Source organism: Camarhynchus parvulus, chromosome Z, assembly GCF_901933205.1.
Source record: "Camarhynchus parvulus chromosome Z, STF_HiC, whole genome shotgun sequence".
NCBI lineage: Eukaryota > Metazoa > Chordata > Aves > Passeriformes > Thraupidae > Camarhynchus > Camarhynchus parvulus.
Window position 1 is genome coordinate 15,893,780 of NC_044601.1, and position 26,440 is coordinate 15,920,219.

Consider the following 26,440-nt stretch of genomic DNA (forward strand, 5'->3'; position numbering starts at 1 on the left):
CTTGCTCTTCTGCTCTCTCATAATCCCTTTGTTTACTCCCATTCAAAAAAATTTGTGTTACATGATAATTGCACAGAAAGTCTAGAAGAATCTGGCATAACACACTGTAACATAGAATGAAGACAGCAGAATCTTAAACATAAGGAGGAGAAAAAACATCTGTGAAAGGAGGCATGTCATGAAAGCAGTCAACCTCCAGCTCCTAGCAAGCTGAAAAGCATACAGCAGAAGGAAATGGTAAAATCCACTACACACTAAGGCAGCAGAAGTCCTGCTACAATTTAATCCTCCAAGTACAACACTATCTAGGTGCTAAGCCCCCCTGCTGGATCAGTACGCAGAAGTGATTACCATCCCTGGAGAACCTGCTGCTGAGAGCTTCTCCGAGTCTGTCTTCAAATGATCTCTTTCCTCCTGCAAGAAAGGAAGTTTTTCCCCTCCTGACCTGCAGACACTGACTATCTCACACTTCAGTACATGCTTATAATGCAAAGGCTGGAATGCTGCATGAGGAAGAACAAATTTTCTACTGTTATCCTCAAAAGGGGGCCACTGAGACAAGCATTTGGGCTAGGGAAATGAGATTAAAAGGGCTACACTTCCAATTTTATGGGAGTCTCTCTTTCACAAAGAAAGTGAGTGAAAATTCCTAGCATGTGGCATTACAGGCAGCTAACAAGAAGAAAACTGGTTTTGAAATCATTTTCCTGGGGAAATGGGAGAATGAACAACTGAAAGCAGCACTGGGATCCTAGAAGGCAGAAAGGCAGAGTGTCCTCCAGACTGTAAATGGGTGTGTTTGTTTACATTTAGCACATGGTGCAGATTTTGCACGTGTTACTGTGTGCTTTGCTTAGTGTAAGAATCATTCCAGCTTCAGACGAGGTGCTGGGTACCTGGACCCACACCACTGCCCATGCACAGCTTCTGACCCTGCCCTCTCTAAAGGGGGTTACAAAATGTCTGATGCCTTGAGCACTGCAAGGATCTTGAATGTGCCCCCGCCATTACAGAGATGATGCAAGTCCTGGGCTGTATATTTGGACTCAGCTCAGCATCACCCCCATCCTTCCAGGCCTGCCTCCTCACTTCTGCCTCCTCAAAACAGGGAAGAGAGACAGGGAGCTGATACAACCTAACAAATTCAACAGTGCACACTGCGAGGTGGTCATAAAGCAATAACAGGAGCTATACAAGGAACTCCAGTATAATATTTATTGAAATTCTTTGGCATTTTCAAGGGTATTTGTCTGTAGCATCCAAACCTCAGTAAACTGTAGTGTGATAGCAGCATGATGGTGTGACTGCTAAATAAGTAAGACAGCACTGGCCATTTTGTGCTCACTGTGCCGATACCATTTTAGTACTTAAACGTTTTGCAGCCCAGACCTCTTTTCTTGCCATTGTCTTTGGTAATTGCAAGTTCTTTGCTCCAACTGAAGTTGACACCAGTGGTCTGAAAACATTAAATCATGCTGTTGTGGCTGCAATTAGGACAAACTATGGTTATGTGAGAAAAACCCAACAAATCCAATAAAATAAAACCTCAAACAAACAGGAGAGCAGCAGAGGAAAGTATGATCTTTCCAGTTCTGTTCTTTATAATGGTTCATGGACCTTTTCAAGCTTACCTTTCAGAAACCATACATAGCTGCTCTCTGCTGCTGCTTTCTTGGTAGGCTAAACCAGTCTGTCCAAGTTACAGAAGCCACACTAAAACACTCATTTGCACTCCTGCTCTATAGTCATAATACACATCCCTGCCTCAGGCTACATTTTGTGTCAGCAATGGGGCTCTGGGACAACTGCTCCTCACTCCACAAGGAGCTAAGAGGTTACACCTCTCACCAGAGGAATAAAATTTACTTAGGCACTGAAGTATCTGTTACAATTTGGAGAACTTTTAGTAGAGAAACATGTGGTGTTTAGAGATGGGCTGTAGGCTATGTGTAACCGAGGCAGTCTCATCTTTGCCCTGTAGATGGACAGTTTGCAATTCTTCTTGTGTTCACCCACTTTCTCCACCTTCTCCTAACTGACAGGTAGTCTCTGAAGGACACTTGTGGCAGACATCCACCTTTCTTACTTCTCTATCTCTAAACTGCAGCACAAGGAAAGGTGGCCAGCAAATATTGCAGTCAGATACAGGAGAATCTGTCAGGAAAGGAAACAAGAAACAGGAGGCAAAGATTGCAAAGGAAAAGGAAATAAGTAATTAATACAACCTGCCATGCTTCTGCAAGAAGGGATTCATTTCTTTCTGCTTTTGGCATGGGTGAGGAATGGGCAGCGGCAAATAAATACACCTTGGATGCCTGCGAGGTGCAGCACCAGGCCTTTGGGATGAATTTCTCCCACAGCAACAAATGGCTTTGTTGCTTCAGGGGAAGGTAGATAAGATGTGCTGCAATGCTTAAGGAAAGGTTTTAGATGAGACTTTAACAAACATCAAGGGAACGTGACTCTGGACATCCCACACTGGAAAACAGAAAGTGTCATGCTCGACAGGAGTTTGCCTGTCTCTGTAACAGAAGATGCAAGTGGCTGCCAGTGGTCCAGCAGGTTCCTGTTTTGACTCTGTCAGTGTTATTGTAATGAGAGAGAGTGAAAGTTAAAAGTAAGATGAAAGTGGCCTATGGCTCCAAAAACATCCTTTTTCTGCAAAAAGGACTGAGTATGCAAACACCAAATAGTAAACAGTATGCAAAAATAACATAATAAATGGTATCCCCAAAAGAAGATTGAACTCTGCAACCTTTTTTTTTTAAATAATACTAGAAAATGTAGGAGAAAGAGGGAAAAAAGGTAAAAGCCAAGAGTGTAAATGCAGAAGGGCATGGTGGGATCTCTTAGGAAGGGAAGAAACAGTGCTTAGGAAGAAACATTAGTTTGCCTTCCCTGGGCAACTTTTTACTCCTGGAAATGCTAAGTACTGAGTTAGTATGACCAGCCCTCTCACCAACCTGAGGAGTCCTGTCTTGGTGGCTAAAGGTCAACCCTGTTGTTTGGGAGGTACAGTCCCGCTCAAGGAGGTGCATAAAGGGATACAGTCTGTATTTCTTGTTTGGCAGTGGAACAAGCTCTTTTCTCCTCCCTGAGTGAGATATTGTGTGAAGCCACCATTGATCAGGAGCTCTTGGGCTGGTCCAAGTCAGTCTAAATAGGTGGACACAGGAGACAGGGAGGGAACTGTATCCCTCAGACAGACATGTTGGCCACAGCCCTCTCATACATGCGCTCCAAGATGCGGTGGATGCTGGCAAAGCCTGGCCGGTCGGCAGGCAACTTGCTCCAGCAGAGGCGCATCAGGTTGTAGAGCTCCAGAGGACAATTGTCGGGGCAGGAGAGGACGTTCCCATCCCTCACATAGTAGATTACCTCTTCGTGAGCCATCCCATAGTAAGGCTGCATGCCGTAGGAGAAGATCTCCCACAGCACCACCCCATAGGCCCACACATCGGACTCCGTGGTGTAGCGGTTGTAGAAAATGGACTCAGGGGGCATCCAGCGGATGGGGATGGCATCGTTCTCATTTGCTTTGTAATAGTCAGCTGAATACATGTTCCTTGAGAGACCAAAATCTGCAATTTTCACCACCATGTTCTCCCCCACCAGGCAGTTTCTGGTGGCCAAATCCCGGTGGACGAACTTGCGCTCGGAGAGGTATGCCATGCCGGCAGCAACCTGCTTGGCGATGCAGAGCTGGCTGGTGCAGCAGAGCGCCAGGGGGTTCGGGAGGCGCAGCCGCGTGTCCAGGCTGCCCTGCGCCAGGCTGCACAGGTTGCGGGGCGAGCGGTCACGCAGGTACTCGTTCAGGTCCCCGTAGGCCATGTACTCGAACAGCAGGCACATCGGCTTGCCAACCGCACACACGCCTGGCAGGGGACACACCACACGGGTCATTTGTGCAGCAAAGAGAGTTCTGCCGTGCAAAAGCCACAAAGCACAAAAATGCTTACACAAAAGGCAGGCTTTCTACAATGCAGAGAGAGAGGTGACCATGCAAATACCATCCACCATGCTGCCTCTTTTCAAGCTCCTTCATCAGGGATCTGATTATGAGCTCCATAGGTGATGTTACAAATCATGCACATGCCTGCATGCAAAATTTTTCACAACATCCTGGGTAAAACTCAGAGTTTTGGAGCTAAGTTTAATGCAGAACTTAAGCCATCCTACTTAAGTTAGTATTAACTAAAGTATTGTATTGCCTCTTCCCAGGGGCAACTGCAAGGACTTTCAGGAAGTAACTTTTAAAGTTCTGATCAAGTTATTTTTTAGTTCTTTTATTTTTTGTGATTGTTGTATTATAACAACAATAATATTGTTGTAGGGGTGACACATATGCAGGAAGGCTTCAAAAGTATTCACAAGGGGCATGTTCAAGGGTTCAGTGGAACTCTTGAATTGCAAGGAAACTCCTGCCCTTATGGATTCTTCTTTTTTTTTAAATAACTGATGCAAAAAAAAGTTGGTTGAGGAATTACTTTTGGCATGGCAGATATTCAAAAATGAAAGAAAGACAAACCAAAGCAGACAGCAGAAATGAGGCATTAGCCATGTCTGTTAGGTGTAGAATGCAGTCCTGCATGCTTGGCACCTTATCAGCTTTATTGGTGGGCCAGCATTAACCACACTTCCATGAGCCTTACTGATCATACAGTCATACAGTAATATTTGTGCACCTATCATTAGAATGCTAACCAGCAAAGGCCAACATTTAAAATGTATGTGTTTTGCCTTCTTAGGGTCATCATTTAGCAATTGGTGATGCAACTTACTGTGAAATCTGAAATTCTGATTGATGCCCTAATATTTGAATCTTTGAGGAAAAACAAATGGCTGTTCCCAGTCTGATGACATCAGGATCTGACAAGCATGATGAGTGTATGTGACAGATTTATCATTTAAGCTGTTTTCAACAATGTGGCTATTTCTCCAGAGCCCCATGATCTGGTACTAGTTTGTGCCTGTACCTTTGTCCTTTCCTGGCCTAAAATGTGTTAACAATAAACACAAAGTTTAGTCCAGTTTAGTGCTCTTTCTGCTTTTCATTTCTGTAGCCAAAGTATCTGTATCAACCCAGCTTTCCCAAAAATGTGGTTTATCCATTTCAAAATGTTCTGGAGCTTCCTACTGAAATAAATTAAGAACTTAAATGCCCCTGCTCATGAGAATCAGATTTGTATACAACAAATTAGAGCAGTATTGCCAGATAAAAGTGACCAGCAGCATCTACTTCAGAAAAAAAAATTACAATCTTCTAAAAGAATATTTTTTGTCAGCAGCTTTCTTCTCAGAAAGTGCCTTATTAGCCAAGCTTCAGCATCAAGACTTTCTAAAAAAAATCCAACAAAGAAGGATGTCCTTTCAGATGAGAATGGAAGGAAAGGAAGAGGCCATTTTTTGGCTGGCTTTTTTTGTTAATTTAATTTTGTGGTTTTTAATGCTATTAAGTGTTCAGACATCATAATAGTAAGTGGGACCTATAAAACTAACAAGACTTGTGCTTCTTCTTTCCAGTACCCACAAAATAAATCACAGTTCCAGGAAGTTCACATCTTCCCTGTAAGACATCTGGGTCAATGTTATTAGACTGGAAACAGAGTTAGGCAGCAAGATGGCCAGCAGTATAACCAGTGCAGCATGAGGAGGTTTTGATATGATGCACCATCTTGTTAAGGCAACAGGATGCCTCACTGAGATACCTAAAAGCTTGACAATGTTTGGATTGTCAAACTCTGCCATGAGAGCTGCTTCCCTCTGAAAGTCAGCCTGCATGTCTGCAGATGCTTCCTCCTTCAGCATTTTCACTGCTACCATGGTGAAAGGTTCATACGGCAGCAGCCCTGGGGCCCTGCAAGGAGAGGTAAGAAAGGAAACCATCAGTGATGAATACATGCACACTAAATATAGGTTCTGTTTCTGATGCAAAAGGAGAGGCTGACCAAAAGAAAAAAAAAGGGAGAAGGCCCCAGAACCAACAGAAGGAGCCTTAAAGCACAGTTTCATCTCTTGGGACTGCAATATGTATTGCATATTATAGAGGCATTTAATTTGGTTCAGGTAGTACTAAATTCAATATAACTTTTTTTGATCACTGGTCTTCTGCTTATAGGCTCATTACCATGTCTGGTAAAGACATAAATAAGTAACAGGTTGGTAAGAAACAACTGCTCCCTAGGCTGGAGATCACATCATAAACTTAATGGAGACAGGATGGGCTCTTCAGTCTAAACAATTCACTTTTGGGGTGTAACAGTGGAGTTAAAAATAAACCTATTTTAAAAATAGCCTATTTTTTATTGATTAAAGACCCTCCTTTCCCATACCTGGCACAGTGGTGACTTTGGTATATCTGGCTACTCTTAGAGTGAAAGTAGCAATTACAGGAAGTGTATTCCCTTGGTTTTGTAAGGAAAATAGCCTTTTGATACTGTTTTCTGTGTATGTGTGTGTGGCATGTGTATGCATCTTTCACAAGTTATAAAACCATTTGCTAATTTCAGCTAGATTTAATGTGGTGTAGCTGAGGTTTAGAAAACAATTTATATTCCTTCAAGATTTGTGGAAACACGTGACAGGACAGAAGGAACAAAGCAAACCTGTGCCTTGTCTGAAGAACAAGTTAATGTGTAAATACACACGTTTTGACACTTGTGAATCTTCAACTAAAATTTATAGACACAAATCCTTGGGAAACAGAATCCTGACTTTGAGCAACAGACTTGTTTTCCTATCCACAGGATTCCCTGCGGATAGGAAACCCTCAACAAGTTTAATTATTTGGGCTTGCCAAAGATTTAGGGGTAGCTGTTGCTGGAGAAGAGTAACTTTCCACTCTTCAAACATGCACCAAACCTCAGATGTACATTTTGTTTCCTGCACAAATTCTTCCCGGGGGCCTTGCAGGTAGCACACATTACGTACAGGTAACCATCCAGAGCCCATGGGGAGTGGTGCCCATTTATGTGTCATGTTGCTACACCAGCCTGACTGCCCTCCCGTTGCTTGAATGCCAGGATATTTTATTGCTCAGTAGCACCTAGAGGAGACTCCAATTTCCAAAGCAAACTTCCAGCTTCCTTGTCTTCTACTTCAGACACGTGGCAGTTGCAACAGTTGCGCTTGGATGCTGTAAATGTCAAATGTCACTGGATGGCAGGGTGTCCATCAAGAAAGGAATCAGAGGTGGCTGGATCACAGCTGAGACACTCAAGCAAGGAGTTCTGGCATGCCAGAGCAGAGGATCAGGCCCCACACTTGTCTGCTACAGCCTCCATTACAGCACAATGTCTTCCTTCTTTTCACCCGTGCTGGCAGCAGCTCCCTGTCTAGTAGGAGGGGAGGAGTACAAGCACCTGCTGTCAATTCTCAGCACTAGAGCCAGCAGCAGCAGACTGAACAAAGCAATAGGGTATTTAAAAGTAAAAATAGGACAGCTTTATATCTTCCAAATAGTCTCAGAGATTACCACTTATCTCTGACTAGCAGACCCAGCACTGTGCCAAAGCAGGGGTGGGACAGAGCTCAGTCCTGCCTGCTTTGGAGACAGAAACTCACACTCAGCCACCCAATTTCACTGAATTCTGTAATGTAAACTAACCTAAATGTAGCCGAGTGAGGTTAAGCTGGACAATGCCTTTTAAGTGGCCCTCAGGCAAAAGCCAGAAATTTCACCTTTGGGAGCTCATGGTGATGCAGTACAGTTCTTAGCAGGCCTGGGAAACTCACACTGCTCTGGCACAGAGGCAGGAACTGTCTGAAGTCTTGTCAGACAGCTATCAAATTTGACCCCTTTGATGCCCTAAAGACAGTCTTTGCACAAATGATAGGGACACATCTGCAGGGTAGCAGTGGGAAACAGCTGCCTCTGAACCTGGAGAATTCAGCTGGAGGGCCAAAAGGGGGAGTGTTTTTCGAAAAATAGGTTAATTCTCTCCTAGAACTGGGAAGCATCAAAAGAAATTACCTTAGGTAATCTCTCTTGCAATTAAGGAGGAGAAATTTACAGCGCTCGTGCACAGGGTGAACAGCAACAGTCCTTTGCCTGCTTCACTACCAATACATTTGTGCACCAGAGGCATTAATTGGCATTTAAGTGCATGCTGTTTAAACTAACCAGCGGTGCAGCTAGGAATTTCATTCTGAGCCTGTCTAGAGAATGTCTGACTTAAGTTCCCAGTCAGGTTTTCCTTTCTAAGCAGTGTTATGAATAGAAAAAGCTGCCCGTCTTTTTAAAAGGTTGCAGAGTCGGGCTAGCTGCTGCCAGGGTGGAGTTCTAACTGTTTGTTATTGTAATAACCTGTTGTTATTGTAATAACCTATTGTTTTCGTTAACTACCGGTTGTTGATGGTTAAGAATTCCCCTTTTGTCCAGGGACACCCTGCTGCTTCCTAGACGATAGCACCCAGACGGTGAAGGGGAAGGGACATCGAGTCGGCATGCAAACGACATCGGATCCAGCATGCAATGGGAGAGACCCCTCACCAAACCAAGCCAAAAACTCTAAAAACAACAAGCCAACACAAAACTGATGAATCAAAGTGATGACTAGACATGAGGAACAGAATCCAGTATTTGCCAAGGCCTTTTTGTACCTCACCCTAACCTAAGATGTTGGCTAGACAGAGGACCTCAAATGTTGAACCAAAAAGCAAGGGATTTCCCAAGGCCCTGGTGAGGAAGGAATCCCCAGCTCTGCCCACAGACCAGTGGACAAAGCTGCACTCTTCCTCCTCCTCCCAATCACTCGTGGGAGCAGCTGCAGCATGAGCGCGGACCCATCAGCTCTCCCCACCCGAGCTGATCGCTTTTAATAAAGGCATTAAAAAGGAGAAAGATCTCCTGCCTGTGTTTATTTCAAGTACCAAATATGTAGAAAAAAATGAGGAGCAGTCTGAACCTTTATTTGAGACTGTGTCATGTCCCCATCTTGCTCACCATAACAGTTGGGCAGCTTCTCTTAGATGATTAAATAATGTAATTAACATCTACTGAGTCTGGTGGGAGCCTACCTTTACCTTATTCTTTGGTTAAGTTAATATGTGAGCAGGAGATTGCCCTGAATCAGCAGGAGCTGCTTTTTGATGGGGAAGGGAAGGTTGGGGTTTTTTTGGTTTTTTTTTTATTAATTAACACCCACACTATTTTTCAGCTATATATGAGACAGCTGGTCAAAGAAATACCCTTTGCAGATGGAAAGAACATGAGGAGACTTCTGTCAAGAAACTCTGACCTTAGGAACAGCCCTATCCCTAAGGAGGTACAGCATGTTGTGCATTTGTGGTGTAGGTCTACCAGTCTACTAGCAAAACCTCCATACCGGCCTTCTAGCAAAGACTCCACATCCAGGCTTTTAGGCAACCCTGATCTTCAGGGTTTGCCTGGACCACACAGCTCCAGCTCTAGAAGAAAACTTGCATGCTGGTCTGCGCTGAACTGCACAGAGCTGGTGCTCTGGTGTCTTGTGGGGCCAGCATGGTCCCCCCAGAAGGAGAATCAGCCACAAAGACCTAGCTGGGACAGACCTGAACCTGGTCCTGAATTTTGTTTTAAGCATGGTTACTTCCTTGTCCTTCCAAGTGTGAAGCTGTTCCTGGTGAAGACAGTAGCCTTTCAGGAGAAGCTAGTAAATGATAGCTAGACACTTCCTGTCCTAACATGTTGCTTGACCCAAGAGTGAGTAAACACTGAATCAGGACTCACAGCAGCCAACTGGCAAAGGCATCGCTGGCACTGAGTGCAGAGCTGTGTTTACAGAAGAGCGAGAAACATGAGAGCAGGAGAAGTAAGAGGATTGCTAAACTTAGCTTGAGATGTCCATTTAACACATGCAGGAAAGTACATTTTATCCTTCTGAGATGGGAAGGCAATAATTTGAGTTTTGATCATTTCAGTAACCTGGATGAACACACAGCTTATACTATGACTGCACTGATCTGCCAGAGGTGCACAGAAATGTCAATACCTTATTATAAGGAATTATAAAGCCTTGGAGGCATTTTTGATAGAGATGGTAATAAACAAAGGAGGTCCCTAAGAAGCAATATGTCTGTGGCTCCTTCCCTGAGCCAGAGAGAGCAGGCATCTCTCAAGATGTGGTACTTCTCACTTTGCAAATGCTAGATGAGATGTAATACTTTCTTTTCTTCTCCTGTGTCTCTTTCTCTCAGTTTCCATTGACAATAACAAAAAGGCTTAATTGAAAGGAAGTACAGTGCTGAAGTGTATGAAATCCACATAAAAGGTCTTTACACCACTTTGGCACTGGCTTAACTGGCACTTTTGTGACATTTGAATGCCCTCTGAGAAGTCTTTCTTGATATCCATGAAAGTCATTTCGAGCTCAGAAGGTCTGTGCTGCACTCAAATTTTATTAAAGCTCCCAGAGCAGGGCCAAAGCAGCACTTGGGAGGGAGAATGCCTGTCCTGCTGGCACACAGGCGAAGACTCCTGCAGCATGAGCAGGAAGGTGATGCCCCTCAGGGCACCCCGAGCACTGCACTGAGGCTGGGACAAGACCTGCCCTGTGCCCCTGGTGTGCAGTGCCCCAACCACAGCTGTTGTGCAGCCTCTATAGCTGTGTTCTTGTTTCAAGCTCAGATGTGTTTGGCCATCCAGGATAACAGTTCATCACAGGCTAAGCATCTGTGACAATCCCACTGTGCACCCTTTGAATGTTGTTATTTTTAGTTCTCTCTGTAAAAAGGAAAAGTATGCTTGCTTTTCTTCCATTAGAAATAATTTATCTCTTCATTAGAAAAAAAAAAATCCATCACAGCTATTGAAACTGTTTCCCAGCTGTAACATGTCTAACCTGTACAGAACTAATTTTCTAGCAGGTACATCAACAGCTTAACTATAAACATTACAAATACCTACATTTTTTACAAGGATATCCTTTTTGCAAGGATAGCCCTTTTCTTTGGCAGTCAACAGAAGCATTTCTCCAAGCAGATCTTGGCTCATGGTGGGACTCTGATGCTTCCCTGGGTTTTTGTTGAAGTCATCATACACTACTCTAGATACAGCTACAAAATCAGCCATGCCCCATGCTTGTTAACTGCAAAGGACAAAGAGTACTGCCCTGACTAAGCAGGGAGCTATGCAGCCTGTACACTTTCTTCTACAAATTTGGGGATGGGACTTTAGGAGGAAACTATTATTGTCCAGATTGTTTTGCAGACATTATGGATTCTGTCAAGAAAAACTAGGTATCTTCCATCGTCCTCATTTTTGGGGTTGTCAATTAAAGATTTTTCACATTTTTAAAAGTGCACAATCTCACCTCCCATGATATTATCAGAACTGGGCTATCATCTAATATCTTAGGTTTAAAACAGGTAACAGTGGCTGCAAATTCCAAAAATAAAAAGTGAGAAACTAACTAAAGGGGACACTGTAGAAGTCTAGAGATAAGGGAATTTATATGTGTTACTCAAACATTGATATCCAGACAGCCATGGAGCCAGCCAAGGATTGTTATGGCAGGAGAAAGGGGCCATATAGAGGTAGGGCAACATTTTTCTGAGACACGTGTCCTTGTTCTGGCTCCTGGAGATAAGTACAACAGCATCTGAGGTGCAGGAATGAGGCTGAGAAGTAGGTGGGAATGGACTGCAAGGGGGGATCAACAACATCCAAGGCCCCAAAGCCCCTAAATAATTTCCAGAAAGGTCTGGAAGAAGGGGCTGCCCATGATAAATCACTTCATATAGAAAGTGAGGAAATTAGCTCCAGGGCACAGAAATTTTACTATAAAAAGGTACCCCCACAAAGCCTAGACACACATGTGCCCCAGGACCATAAACTTTCTGTCAGCTGAATTGATGGTGGAGCCAGGACCACTGATCTTTTTTCTTTTTTTCTTTTTTCCTCCTTTCCTTTTTCTTTCTTTCTTTCTTTCTTTCTTTCTTTCTTTCTTTCTTTCTTTCTTTCTTTCTTTCTTTCTTTCTTTCTTTCTTTCTTTCTTTCTTTCTTTCTTTCTTTCTTTCTTTCTTTCTTTCTTTCTTTCTTTCTTTCTTTCTTTCTTTTCTTTCTTTCTTTCTTTCTTTCTTTCTTTCTTTCTTTCTTTCTTTCTTTCTTTCTTTCTTTCTTTCTTTTTTTTTTTTCTTTTCTTTCTTTCTTTCTTTCTTTCTTTCTTTCTTTCTTTCTTTCTTTCTTTCTTTCTTTCTTTCTTTCTTTCTTTCTTTCTTTCTTTCTTTCTTTCTTTCTTTCTTTCTTTCTTTCTTTCTTTCTTTCTTTCTTTCTTTCTTCTCCTTCCATCTTTAATCCATCTTTTTGTCTCCTTTCCTTTTCACACTACCCCTTTATTCAAAACCCACTACCCTATGCTTATATAGGAGGTCAAGGACAATAAAAGAGGTATTTCCATGGAAGGCATGTAATTTACTATTAAAAATTTGTACACTTTTGCAGATACTCTGGCTTTTGCCACTCCGTTCACCCACGAGCATCTGCAAATCTGGGTTGTGCATTTTCCATTAAAACTGGGACACTGCAGACACACAACCATATGCCCATCCCCCCTCTGCCCCGCCCCCGGTCTATGTTGGGAGGGTTTTTAGGGGATTTTTGGTTTTGCCATGGAATCAAATTGCAATTCAGTTTGGACTGAACTGTGGCATGATGCAATGACTTTGTGGTAATTACACAGGTCAGTACTGGTGTTATAATGGACATCACCACACACTGACAACTCATAAATACTGGGAAATGCAAAAACTTCATAATAGGTCACATATTACAGGTGGTACTCTTGGCAAAATTCAGCTGAACTTTTACACCAGACTTTAGTATGTCAGCAAGGCATTACATCTACCATAGAGTAGAAAAGAGTAATTTGTAGCAAAAGTTTAACAAATATTGACAGATAGCAGTGGACAACAAAAACAATTATTCAAACCTGAGTGTTGTGTACCATTTGGTACACATGCATTTGAGTGGATGGATGGATGGATGGATGGATGGATGGATGGATGGATGGATGGATGGATGGATGGATGGATGGATGGATGATTTCCAGTGCTGATTTTTCACAAGTACCTTCAGACAAAGACCCACAAAGAGACTGCTTACCTGGCTTGGAAGACTCTCCCAAATGCTCCCTCCCCAATATCTCTCACATATTCAATATTGTTCCTGGGATACTCCAGGCTAAGCAATTTTGGATTGAGGAGAAGAGGCATCCGCTGGTACATGGGGTTGGGGTGCAGCCGGTCCAGGAGCAGTTCAGAGGGCAGAGTGGTGAGAGTTGGTGTCTCAGACTCTCTGAAACAATGGAGAGATTTTTGGTCAGTGTGTGCACAGCCCTCAATCAGGAGATAACTAGCTTCATCTCCTCCTGAGCTTATTTATTTCAGGATGAAAAAGGAAGGTGCAGCAGGGCTACTGAAGGAACCTTGCAGCAGGTGTCCATGTTCCTAGTCACCACCTTCTGCTCTGGCACAGGAGTTCAACAGAACTAACACTGGACTGACACAGGCAGAGGGAGGGCTGCTGTGCCCTCACAGGTGTTCACAGGACTTTTCTCTCAGAAACAAGAAAGCCTGTTTTCCAAAGCAGCATTTCTTGCACTGAATTAAGTTCCAAGCTTTACCTTTTTTTGTTTTTCCACTGTTTTCGACGACGGCAGCAAACCAGGGTGATAATGCCAAAGATCATAACCAGAGCGAAGCTGGAGATGATTGAGATGATAACAGTCATGGAGTATGTAGGGGAAAATGGAGGAGGAGGGGGAAGATTTAGAGTCTCTCCACTTGGTTTTCTTGTTCCCAGGGATAACAATGCTGTAATGCAAGTAAAATCAGAGGGTTATGCCTCTGCCAGTTTATAGAGCTTTCTCTAAGAGGAGTTTACGGAGCTAGCCTGTCACCCTGGGAATTGCTGACACTACAGATACAGACCTATGACCACATGAGAGGACCATACTAGGGAAGCTTGGTTTGCAGGAAGCAAAACCCATTTGTGCTTGCCACGAGTGAAAATCCAAGATCTGATAGGACCAATATATAGTTCCCATTAAGCTGGGAACACAGTTTTGGTATAGAATATTTGAGAGAGTTACAAATGGGAGGTCACATCTGATAGTCTCAACAGTATTCAAATATAGTAATGTCTGCAGTGGGAAAGATCAATGGTGCACAATGTAAACCACAATGTATCATGTGTCCTAAAAGGAATCTGCAGGGAGGAGTGTAAGACCAAGTAAGTACAGAGTGATACTTTCCCGAAATATCCTCTTACCCCCAACAGTTTGCATCTCAGTGTCTTTATGGGGAAAACTTGAAAAACTAGTTTAAAGCACACTTGGCTAAATTATTAGGGGAAAAAATTACATAACTACCTGTGGAGTACTTTCTGAGATATTCTAGAAAATGCTGTTCTCTGCATGGAGTGTTTGAGAACAGAAAGAAATTTAAACTCTCCTTCTTCTTAGTTGTCAGCTAAACTGAAAATTACTTGTGTTCACTTATGTCCATAGAACCGCTATTCCCTGTGCAAGAAGTTTCCAAATGCAGTCTTATTTCTGAATACTGAAATCCAGAAACTGGGAATCTTGGATGAAATATTTTTCAAAAATTTGTCTGTTTTTGAGCAAGAAATTACAGGAATACTTGGCTTCTACATCAAAACCCAAAGATGTTTCTGTCTTTTTTTGGTTTATTTTTAGTTTAAATTGGGCAAGCTGGGGAGAGGCGGGGGACGGGACAGTATTACTGAAAAAAAATCACCCTAAACTAAACAACCTAGGAAAAACAGCCTGAAGCCCTACTTTCTAAACAGTGTGACAAATCAATTTTTCAGAATACCACAGGACATTTCACTTCATTTAGCATTTATATTAACCTATTGCAAGGTGCTAGATTTGTCTGTCTTCATTTTCCCCTCTTCATGGGGCACATTAAACCTTCTCATTAAAGATGCTGAATGAATCTGTGAGAAGACCCAGAACTAGCTGAATCCAGAGGACAGAACAGATTGATGTACGCAGCATGCAAACACCTTGCATGGCCAAGAAACAGCCACAGTGGCAGAAATCACAAAGTGCAATTGCCTACCATCTCCACAGGGAGACACGCTGCAGTATTCCCAGGTCACAGCTGGATCCTTTGTGTAGCACCAGGGACGCTCGTTCTCACCTCCTGGATTGCGGCAGTAATTCTCAGCATCAAACAGCTCTGGGAAAACCTGAGGAGTCCTCCTGTGCAAATGGGGAGCCTTAGAGAAGGAAGCAAGTTGTATTAGTGTTTCAGCATAATTTTCCATGCTATTATTATTAAAATAAAATTAAAAGAAAACCCAAGGGAGGGAAGCAAGACAGAGCCTTTGGTGAAACAGCCTTTCGGTCGCCTGAAATGACAGAGAACACATCTTGACACAGTAAGGGGAACTTGCAGATTGAAATATGATGAGATTATAAAATGAGCTCAAGAATGAAGGCAACTTGTTCCCCCCTCATCCCTTTCACTGAGACTGGGCTGCCTGACTCTGAGAAACTCCTTGGAAAAGCAAGCCTCGAGTACAGCTCTCCTTTTGGTGGATCTCACACTGACGCTCACCTGATCACTCCACTTCTGGCAGGGAATGCCAGATGCTGTGACATTGGCTGTGCCCTGGTAAAACTGGCCATTGCCACTGTAGCAAGTCCCTGGGAGAGAAAAAAAAAACATGGGGTCAAGGCATTTCAGACCATGTCCTGCAGCAGAGACTCACAAGAATAAAGTTCATGTTGTTACATAAGACCATCTGACAGCTGTGAAGCACACAGAAGGATTAGACAACACAGGAAGGGTACTGCTTAGCCTCCTGTTTATTCTCCAATGGATTTTACACTCAATACATAGGCAGAAATCTGGGCACTGCAGCTCTCTCAGATTGAGAAATCAGGCCATGTGTCTATGATGGTTGAGCTGCAACTACATAGTCCGCAGTACATCATGCAGAAATTGCAGCGCAGAACTACGCTGAACCCACCCTAGCCAAACCAAGGCAGAAAGAAAATCACAGCACTGGTTCCATTATTCACATCCTGCATTCTTACCAGGGCACTAATAGGAAGACATTCATATTCCTCAGGTTGGTAGCAGGGAGCTGAGATTCATAAAGTTGCCCTCCTCCTGCTTCTCTACACTGGTTATTCTCTTTGATTATTTGGAAACAGCTTATGATTTTCAGCATGCATGGAAGCAATACCCTGAGGTATGATCTGAACTATGATTTAATGAATGGTATCAGTAAAAAACAATGTTCTTTACAATGAGGATAATGGAGTCACTGCATATACAGGGCTTGTTCCAGCTACAGAAAAATTAAGCAGAAAATCTTGAGATTTTACTGCAGGAATATGCAATAATGTCCTCATAGGACCCATGTCCTCACATACACCTGTCCGCATAGGAGAGTTTAATGCATGCTGGCATAATCTAGGAAGCAGAAAGACAGCAGAGGAGATGCAGCCCTACAGATTTCAATACATAGTAGCCAATCTCTAAACTCTGCTGAGCCGAGGCTAACATTGTAATAGATGGCATATATTAAGGTCCACTGCATTGTTAGCCTTGAAAAATTAACAAACCAGCACATTATTTTGTCATAATTTTATTTTCTATTATGTTCATAATCTCACAGCTCAGTAATAAAGAAGAACAAGAAGAAATGTGATGTGTTCTAAAATAACGACTTTTTTAAGCAAATACTTCTCATCTTCTTGAAAGCTTTGTGTAAGGATTGACCCAAATTTGACACAAGGCTACCTGTCTTTGTGGATTGAACTCTTTCTCATGTACAAGGACCACAGCCAACACAGCACCATGACCACCTACTGTTTTCTTCTTGCACTCAGGTAGCAGTTATATATTGTGATAGACTCTTAGCTTACTGAGGCTTCAGCAGGTAGCAGAAACTATACGCCTGTAGGTAGGCACACTGCCTTTAAAGTGTTGACTCCAGCTCAGTGAGCTTAAACAAAGGGTTGAGTTCATGTAGCCCTGAGGCATCTAAACACTTCAGTAGCGGAATGATCATGGACTTTATGGGAACATTTAAACCCATGACAAATGCAAAGTAAAATACTCTAAGGTGGATTTCTTTGGCTGATACATAAATACCATTTATGACTCACATCTGCAATAAGATAGCAGCCCTGCATGACCAGCACCTATAGCTCTGCAGAGGTGTAACATCTTAATCAGAGGTGTTAAACTGTCCTGGAACATGTGTACCTGAGATGAGAATTTTACTTGTTTCACATTCAAAGACAAGGAAAGCAGTGCCTGAAACATACCTCATGTTTCACATTCAAAGACAAGGAAAGCAGTGCCTGAAACATACCTCATGACACAGCTAGTAATAAACAAGGAAAAGATTTCTGCACAGATCTGAAATAAATGTCTGTGGAACACCTTAAAAGATGAATGTGGAGAGCTTAAGTGGTAGGAGCAACACTAAGAAAGAACCTCTGAATCTTTCATTCTCTGGAAATGCAGATGTTTTCATAAACTGCCTTCCTACAATGAGGACAGAGGAATAATATAGCTGGTCCACCTGGACATTAATAAATAATTTGATAACAAGCTAGAAAACAGTTCAGCTCACACTCAACAAACCCCTGTGCACAAAACAGTGGATCTAAAGTAAAAAGAGGGGTCAGTATTACTAAAATGTTACTGATATATCTTCCTGGTTCATGACTGAATATTGTACATTTGTGCAATGCCACTCTGGGAAAATACTGTGGAAGCTGAACAGAAAAGTTCATGCATACGCAATATACAGGAGTCAGAGGATATGTCCTGAAGCAACTGTGAGGAGACTGAAGCCATACCACAAATGCTCCTCCCATATGCTGACACCTCTCTCTTGTGGTTCCTCCACCAGGGCAGGGGTGGCTGCCCTTGCAGGCTGTAGGCACTGGCCCACAGGGTGCTGAAGCCCTTGTCTCCATGTCTGCATCACCAGGCCCCTAGGTCTTGGGTTGTCAGGTGAAGCCAAGATCCTTCCATGAAAGAATATTCCCCAAAATTCTTTATTTCCCTTTTTTTTCACTTTGCCTCTCTCTCCATGCATAAGGTATGAGCCACTGTGGAATCTGCAAACCTCACCAGCATAGATGCATGGCAAGAGAGAGACTCCTCCTTTTTCCAATGAGGCCAGTTCAGCGGCTGAGCTTGAAATTGCAATTGCACACGAGTGCAAGAGGAGTTGGGTGTGCATGCTTCAGCCACAACCAGCAGCAGGGGAGAGCCTGACAGAAGTCAAAGCTGCACTGCAGGGTATATCGGGGTCTCACCACTGGTCATGGGAGGCTCATACAAGAAACAGCCAGACTTCAGAGGTGATTTGAGGAGAGCGCTGGGAGCTTAAGGTCTTGCAAGGCCAGCCTGTCATAGGTAACCATGTTGTTAACATACAAGGCTGGAATGACCTCAGAATCAGGAATCCAAATATGGGTAGAGGGGAATGATAGGCAATGGGTAGATAGAAAAGGAAACAGCTGGAGGAAACGGTACCATCTAAAACCAGCATGCCTATCTCATAAAATTTTACCAGCCCATGGTCTCCCCAACCTCCAAAGAGCTGGAAATGTGTTTCCCCATGCCTTGGACATGGAAACCCAGATAATCCTCAGTAATAATCTAAATTCAGCCAGCCAGGACCAGCAGAAAACACAAAAGTATGTGCAAATGGCAGCTTCAATAAAGAATATCATGTCAATCTCTAAAAACATAGAGTCTGGAGCAGTCTACTTACTGGTTATGTTCTCCTCCTTAAAATCTGTAAAAAGACAAGACCAGATGTAAGGGGGAGTTGTCCAGGATGCAATATCACCAGATGCTCACTTAGAAGCATGTTACAGGAAAAAGTTCCCTCCCTAGCAGTGCCTGAACAGCTTGCTTCTTTGCAAAGGCACCTGAGTGGCAACTTTGCTATCATTAAGACTGTTTTTCGAGATTGTTATGATCTTCCCAATAAAGATCCAGGCTTTATTTACTTGAGGGATTTTTCCCACACCCCAGCTGCACAAGAGAGGCAAACAGCTAAAGCAGCTGTCACAATTCCATGCACAGGTGCTGACAGGACAGTATCCACCATCAGCTTTTACTTTAGCTGTAAATTATGGATCATACCCTTCCCCTCTCCCTTACCAAGAACTCAGCTCTCTGGACAATCAGCAGCATGTGCCATCTTACCAAAGAAAGGGATGCGGGTACAGGAGCTGGGATTCTGGTGCAGGCTGGGCAACCTGTTGCATTCAGGAAGAGTGAGTAGCATCAGCCCTGGCTTGTAAATCCCCTTCTGAGAGTTCTCCTCCATTGAGAGCCATTCCTTAAAGCAGTAGAGATCCTTTACAGCAAGGCAATTCTCTCTACATTGTTTTGCAGAAAAAAGTGAAATACAGTTGTCAATGGCTTGGGAAAAAATGGCTGCACTTAGCAGTGATGTGCAGGGGTTATCAAGCTGACAGAAATCCACTAATGGGGTAACGCTTCTTTAAAGCCCGTCTCTCTGGCTCATAAACTATAAAAAAAGCTGTATGAAATGCAACAGCTTCCTTTAAGAAACATACAAACCTACATTTTTAATGAAGCAGGGTTATGCTCAAAACACAATACACACCAAGCTATGAAGAGTTCATTCCAATCTTTTTCTACAGATTTTTTTACATGTTCTTCTAATAAACATCATAGAATCATAGAATGGTTTGTGTTGGAAGAGACATCAAAGATCATCTATTTCCAATTCCCTGCCATGGATAGGGGCATCTTCCACTGGACCAGGTAGCTCAAAGCCCCATCCAGCCTGGCCTTGGACACTTCCAGGGATGAGGCATACACAGCTTCCCTGGGCCACCTGCGCCAGTGTCTCACTATCCCCACAGTAAATAATTTCTTCCTATTATTTAACCTAAACCTCTTTCAGTTTGAAGGCATTCCCCCCTGTCCTGTCACTACATGCTCTTGTAAATAGTCTCCCTCTCATTTCTAGAGTTCAAATTTTTCAATATATCCTAAAATCTCATTTGGCTTCTGTCATCTACTAAAAGCAAAAGGTGAGCTGCAATTCTTAACCTTCTTATATTAAATATTTGCATACACCTTTAATCTCACTGAACAAAAAAACAGAATTTTTAAATTGTCTCTACAGGCAACTTTAAATCAATTTTTTTCTCTGTAGATATCTGCAGATTGCCTGGTAAAAAAGTGACCTGTCTCCCACATAATGTGTTACCTCCATAACAGTGTGAAACTCACTGACAAGAAGTGTGTTGGATTTTTAAATGGGCCTTATATGAGAAATTGTTTGGGGAGAAGGGCATGGTAGAAATACCTGCACTAGAAAAAAAGGAAAAGAAAAAAAGAAAACACACAATTCTGGGAAGTTTGTGGATTTGTTATATTGGTCAATTTATCAGTGATTTGCTTATTTATGTAAGTATTCTTGAGAGCCTGAGTTACAAAATCAACTTTGAGGTCATGTGCAGAGATTTCTTTTGCACAGCTCAGCTGGAGTCTTTCCCAGATCCACAACTCATCACACAATGATGCAGAAAAAGAAATGTACTTCTGGGGTGTGTGGGGAAGGATTTAGCCAAATTCACCACCTGGTGGGTTGATGCAACCTCCTTAATTATACAACAGTTTTGGCAAGAGCAGATGATCATGAGTGTGAGCAATGGCTAACAACACTGCAAACCCTCCAAAGCACCTGAAGGATGGAGGTCATTGAGAATTCTACTAGAGAAACAGCTTTTCTGCAACAGAAATGGATGCCCCTCAATTCAGCAGGCTGAAGTCATTAATGCCCAGATAATCTGTGCTTGGTTTTAGCCAGTCCTGGTTTATGCCTTCCTCCCTTCCATGGAAGCCAGAATGCAGATGGCAAATTTATCTTTTTTATGTTAAACAACACGTGGAACAGGAGTGACCTTGCGAAGTAAAGAAATACTTAGATCGGAAATGAGAAAAACTTGCATTTGAAGCACTGGCTGAGACCTGGGAGATCTGGATTGAATTAGCTCTGTTCATTCCTGGATCCTGAGCACCCTTAAATAAGGCCTTTATTCAGTGTTCAATTGCAAAATGCAGAAGACCATTCTTCTGCAGCGCTGTCTCCTCCGGGGTTAAAGGAAGGTTATCTGCACCCTGGAAGAATGGTAACACAGCCAGAGAGAGAGTGGTCAATCACTCCTAGCTGGGTTCATACCATTGTTGTAGCACCCAATGCTGCACACAGAGGGTTTGCTGAGGTCACAGGCAAAGATTACTTCAGGTTATTATTAGAAATATTATGTCATGTAAATGACAGATGGACAAAGAGCAGTAATGGCAGAAGACAGCAAGTGTGCCAGTGGTGTTTCTAGGGACCACAAGAGACTATGTAGGGGGAGGAGGGGACATACAGACCCAAACAAAGAAAAACTTTCGCTGACACAAGACAGCTCCCTACAGCCCAATCACTTCCTATCAGCAGTGATTGAAACAGAAACTGGGGGTAGTTCTGCTATTGCAATAGCAGCCAGCAACAAGAGGCAGATGTAACCAAGAATTATGAGATGAGACATCACTTTCCCTTAAAAACTCTCATTTTAATCAATTTGCATCTAAATTTACATTGAATGAACTTTTCCCACATGGTTTTCTTGTGTTTCATTTCATCTTATTTTACCCCCTGATTACTTTTATAAAACTTTACTCAGCCTGTCAGTTGTTATTCTTGCTAGCTAGCTTCCAAACCAAATGAACATTAAAAAAACAACATGGAAAGAGAAAAATTGGTGCAGAAAATAAATAATAAGATACAAATACATGGACACATATTGAGGGCAGTATGTCCCTCAAAAAATGGGAGAGCTCTCCCACATCAGAGAGAGTTAAATTCTTACTCATGAAGTATTTCAGCTGAAAACTTGTGTAGTCCAGCCAGCTTCTGCAGAAAGCTATAAAGTTGTCAGTAGAAAGAAGTTAAAAAATTGGAAAGTAACCAAGACCATGTGAGATGTGTTCAAGAGGCCCTAGACCTCTCTCAGCCATATAGAAGTATATTAGATATCTGAGTTATCAAAAGGAATATTGGGCTCTGGAAGAACTACTGCTGATGCTGATGCTCTCTGAGGACAGGAGCTGGGAAGGATGCTATTCCAGAACTTTTCTTATAAAGAAAGCTGCATTAAAATTAGGGTTGAAGGAGGGAGGAATAATTAATGAAAACCAACATTGATTCAGGGATTTGAAGAAAAATTATTCCAGGTAAGCCCATTAACATTTAGATATATTTGCAAATGTTGTAACTTTTAGCTCAGGTGCATCAAGATCAAGTGAATATTTATGTTAGTTTATATAATTCTGACTTTAGAAGTGCCCCAGAAGCACATGTCCTCAATCAAATCACTGTGAGTTCCGGTCCTGCAGGGCCACTCATGGGCAGGGGTAAATGAAGCAAGGCCAAGATCTAACTAAAATACCTTGCAGAGCAATGTGCACAACCCTTAGCTGACTAATGTGCTGTGCATGTGTGGCAGAGATATAAATACTGTCACAGATCTTGAAAAAAAGCAGAGTGATTGTGTATTTAAGAGCACAATGACAAGGAGCAGAATATTGAGGTGGCAGGGAAGAGCCTGCCAGCAAAAAGCAAATGGTAGTACTTGGCTGCACGATTATCTCTGGATACTTGCACATAATATTGTTTCGTAGGATATATGCCACCTCTGTGTCATTGATAGAATACAAGGCAGCACAGGTACCAAGTAGAAAGCTAAATGTATGGTCAATATTCACAGTGGGATTTTCCTCTGTGCCTTTGTTTTAGAGGTGTTAAAGGAGAAGCAAGGTCCCGATTACAAAACCAACATGTTGCTGATTGTCTTAAAAAGCCCCTACATAACTCGAGAAATTATTGCCATTAGACATCTGGCACAAGTCCATCAAGCAGCGTGCTTGCCATATCTGTAGAAAAGGTTTGTATTTTATTTGGGACACTAGAGCTGGGGCTACTCTTCCAGTAAATGCAGATCTGAATAATATTTTAAAATGTGCTTCAAGGAAGACAAGAACAAAGCAGTGCACTTTAGGCAGGGATGCCAGCTGCCCAAATATCGGTAATATCGGTGATATCGGTAATGACTAGTCTTTTAGGAGCTTAACATGACAGGAAAAAGAAAGCTTCACCCTGATATGGGTGTGTGGGTCTGTCCTCTGCAAAGAACAGCAAGCAATCATAATTCTGTTACAGTTAAAAATAACCAAACCTGGACTGGGCAGAAGAGCAAAAGCTGTGTGCAGGGCTCAGGAAAACCTGTTTTATTCTAGTCAGAGAATCTGGGAAGGATGTAAAATTTCACTGCAAAGAGGAAAGAAAGAAACTCGCCTCCATGACCATGGTGGGAGGACAAGGAACAACAAGGAAAGGGCTGCTCAGGAGGTTGTGTAAGAGAGTAGTGTCTGTCACTGGGATGTGTTTACAAATACCTGTCAACAGTAGATTAGCTATAGTAAGAGATGCGTTGGACTCCTCAGGTTCCCTGTCAGCCCAATTTCAATGCACATTTCTCTGCATATAGAAGGACACAATAACTACATTGTAGTTTCGGTTTATTGGGTACAACTACACAGGCAATGCCTCTGGTCTCATCATTTTTGTCACATTTTTGTCATAGCAGGAAGTGCTAAATGATTGGTATATTGCTCAGCCAGATTTGTTGCATCTTCTGGAGCGGCATTTAGTCAAAACTTGAAAGAAGCAATTACTCTCTATAGTAATAAAAATATAAATACTGGCCTAGTAAGATAACAATAACAGAAAACAATATGTTAATTATTGAAACTGCTTATGTAATTCAAATTGATACTTCTTTTCAACACAATCCTCCAAACACCTGATGTAACGTAGAGGTCTGGACTACAAATTCAGACCACACCCTAGCCATGAGCACAGTGAGAGCTGAATCAGTCTGTGTGTACAGAGGAGAGAGCAAAGTGAAAACCTGTGCAAACCTAGAGGGTCCAGCTTCACTCAGATTCACTTGCTACTGCAAGCAAGCCTGGACAGTCCCTCACCACTCCCCTGCTGCATACATATCCCCACGAAATGAAAGTGAAATGTGAGCATGTTTTTCTTCATTTACCTGCACACTGGTTTTGGAGCTGGCCCAGCTCCCGAGGGATTGCACTCCTGGAAGATGTAGTTACACAGCAGAGACTCAGCAGCCGGTTGGCAGAATGAACTCACCATTTTCAGTTCAGTCCAGGCAGTGTGCACAAGCAGCTCTTGGGTCTCCTCTGGGTCAGCATACGAGGAGTTGAAGAAAACAAGAGCATTCTTCGCCAAGATAGCACTACACACCTCACCTCTGTATGTGCTGCAGTAGCCTGCGTCACCCTTGTACAGCTTGCTGTCGAGGACAAGAGCACACACACACACACACACACACACACACACACACAGAGTAAGCTCACAGATCTAAACAGCTATATGAGCACGATGGCCCTGTTTCTGAATAAAGTGGCATGTGTAAGGTTAACAGAGGGCAGAGGAGATGGTAGATGTTTATACCACTAAAACCAGCTAATATAATGCAAGAATGAAAATTCTGCAGGGTACCTTGATGCCAGCCCAGGTGAGCTCCAGGGATGAGGCTCTGACCAAGTGCTGTTAAAGTTATAAGTGGACTGAAGCCTGAGCAACCACATAGAACCATGACCTAGTATGGCCCCTCACTCTGCCCCTGGGCTCTAATGGGAAAGTATTTTACTTTCCTGCTTCCCTGCAGTAGGGATCAGCCATGCTGCTTGCTTGCATTGCTTGCAGTTCTGTGATAACTCAGGATTTTTCGCTCTGCTGTCTAACAAGAGTTAGAGTTTAATGTAAGATAGACTTGATGAGCAGGAGACAGGTAAGTTCAACCCATCATATGCCAGGGAGTTTTTCACAAGGTCAGACCAAGGTCCTGCCTGCCCTTCCACAGCTCCTGTATCACTCCTGACCTGCCGCTCTTCCACACCTTTAGCTGGGGGACTCAGAGATGAGGAAGGCACAAGTCTTTGTGTTTTCCTTCCCAGTGTTTCTCTGCAATGTGCATCTTTTCACCACATCTCCCATTTTGCAAAGTCCTGACACATAGCATGGAGACAGAGCTATACAGGAGCAGTAGAAATCACAGTAGGGTCATCTTCTTTTAGGGCCATTTACTTATCTTTCCCATGTTATTTGTATCTGGAAGGAGATCTCTCCCTGCTCCCTTCCTCCCTTCCTCCCCATGGTCATCAAAAGTAAGCAGCAGGGTAGGGGCAGTGCACAGGCCAGCCATGCTTCCAGTAGCTCCCACGGTCACCCACCAGCAGCAAGGACTGCAGGTGAGGAGGTGCCCTCTGCCCAGGCAGCCTGTGGGGGGCGGAGTCCTGGGTATGGGAGGCAAACAGACTCCCTGTGTGTGGGGCATGGCCAAAACAGGGCAGAGAGGAGGGCTGAGTGCAGCTGTCCCCACTGCCATTCAGTCAGTGTAACTGGGGTCAGAGAGTTCAATTCACAACATGCCAACCATTTGGAGCAGTCAACAGAGCTATTTGTATCTTTGCCTTTTATTTCTTTCCCCTGTCCAAATAATCACCCATTGTTAACTCTGGGGTTTCTTGCTGATTTTTTTGCTTTTTTTCAGAAAGCTGGAGGTACATGGACAAAGGATAACAGTGGATGCTCACATTTCTGTTCTTCAGATGCTGTTTTCTGCAGATGACAATCCCTGGCCCTGTTTCAGCTGCTCTATTTTGGGCTCCATGTGAATTTTTTCTTTAATTTTTTTTTCTGTCACATTGGATAAAAAAATACAGGAAGGCACCAATCCCTTTATGTTTATCAAAATGGCAGTGATGCTCTGACAGTGCATTATTCCAGGCTCCATGGACAACCTTTCATGTGACACAGGAGTCCCTCAGCATGCTGCACTAGTCTCACAGCTCATGACATTTCCCCAGCACACAGCAGATTTCCTCAAAGCAATGCACCAATCCCAGTACCCTGCTAGAACTGCTCTTGGCATGGCAGGGGTCATGTTATTTGCATTTCCCTGATGATTCCCATTGTGCTTAATCTGAAAGTTGCGTCCTTCCTGTGGCCCGGGGCAAAAGCAGGGACAGGTGTGCACAGGGCAGTTGTGCTGCTGACATCAGGAGACTGCAGAGGCAGACTGAGAAGAGCTAACAGCACTAACATAATGTTTCCTTGCTTTTCTAAAATATGCAAGGAGACAGACCAAGTTGCAATGGAAAAGTAGCAACAACATGTTTCTCACAATGGTTTGTCATAGAAAAGAAAAATCATGCAGCAAATGTTAAGAACACCTGTGGGATAGATGGGCTGACCACTTGGTCTGTGTCCCCATGCCTGTCATACGTGCATGGGTGCAGGTGTAAGGCATAAGTCTGCCATCATCATTGGGTG

At 43.1% G+C, this 26,440-nt stretch overlaps 1 protein-coding gene across 1 annotated transcript in view; it reads right to left on the reverse strand.

Annotated features, from left to right (window-relative positions):
• Positions 1-1,874: 1,874 nt before the first annotated feature.
• The window catches only part of MUSK (muscle associated receptor tyrosine kinase), a 58,004-nt gene continuing 33,438 nt past the window's right edge, over positions 1,875-26,440 (reverse strand). Inside the window, exons 9-17 of the mRNA XM_030968562.1 lie at positions 24,129-24,395; positions 19,195-19,370; positions 18,755-18,778; positions 15,565-15,653; positions 15,064-15,223; positions 13,602-13,791; positions 13,082-13,273; positions 5,709-5,857; positions 1,875-3,875 (exon numbers count right to left, since the gene is read on the reverse strand). Coding sequence (XP_030824422.1) covers positions 3,199-3,875; positions 5,709-5,857; positions 13,082-13,273; positions 13,602-13,791; positions 15,064-15,223; positions 15,565-15,653; positions 18,755-18,778; positions 19,195-19,370; positions 24,129-24,395 — 1,924 coding nt within the window. The 3' untranslated portion in view covers positions 1,875-3,198. The remainder of the gene's footprint in view (positions 3,876-5,708; positions 5,858-13,081; positions 13,274-13,601; positions 13,792-15,063; positions 15,224-15,564; positions 15,654-18,754; positions 18,779-19,194; positions 19,371-24,128; positions 24,396-26,440) is intronic.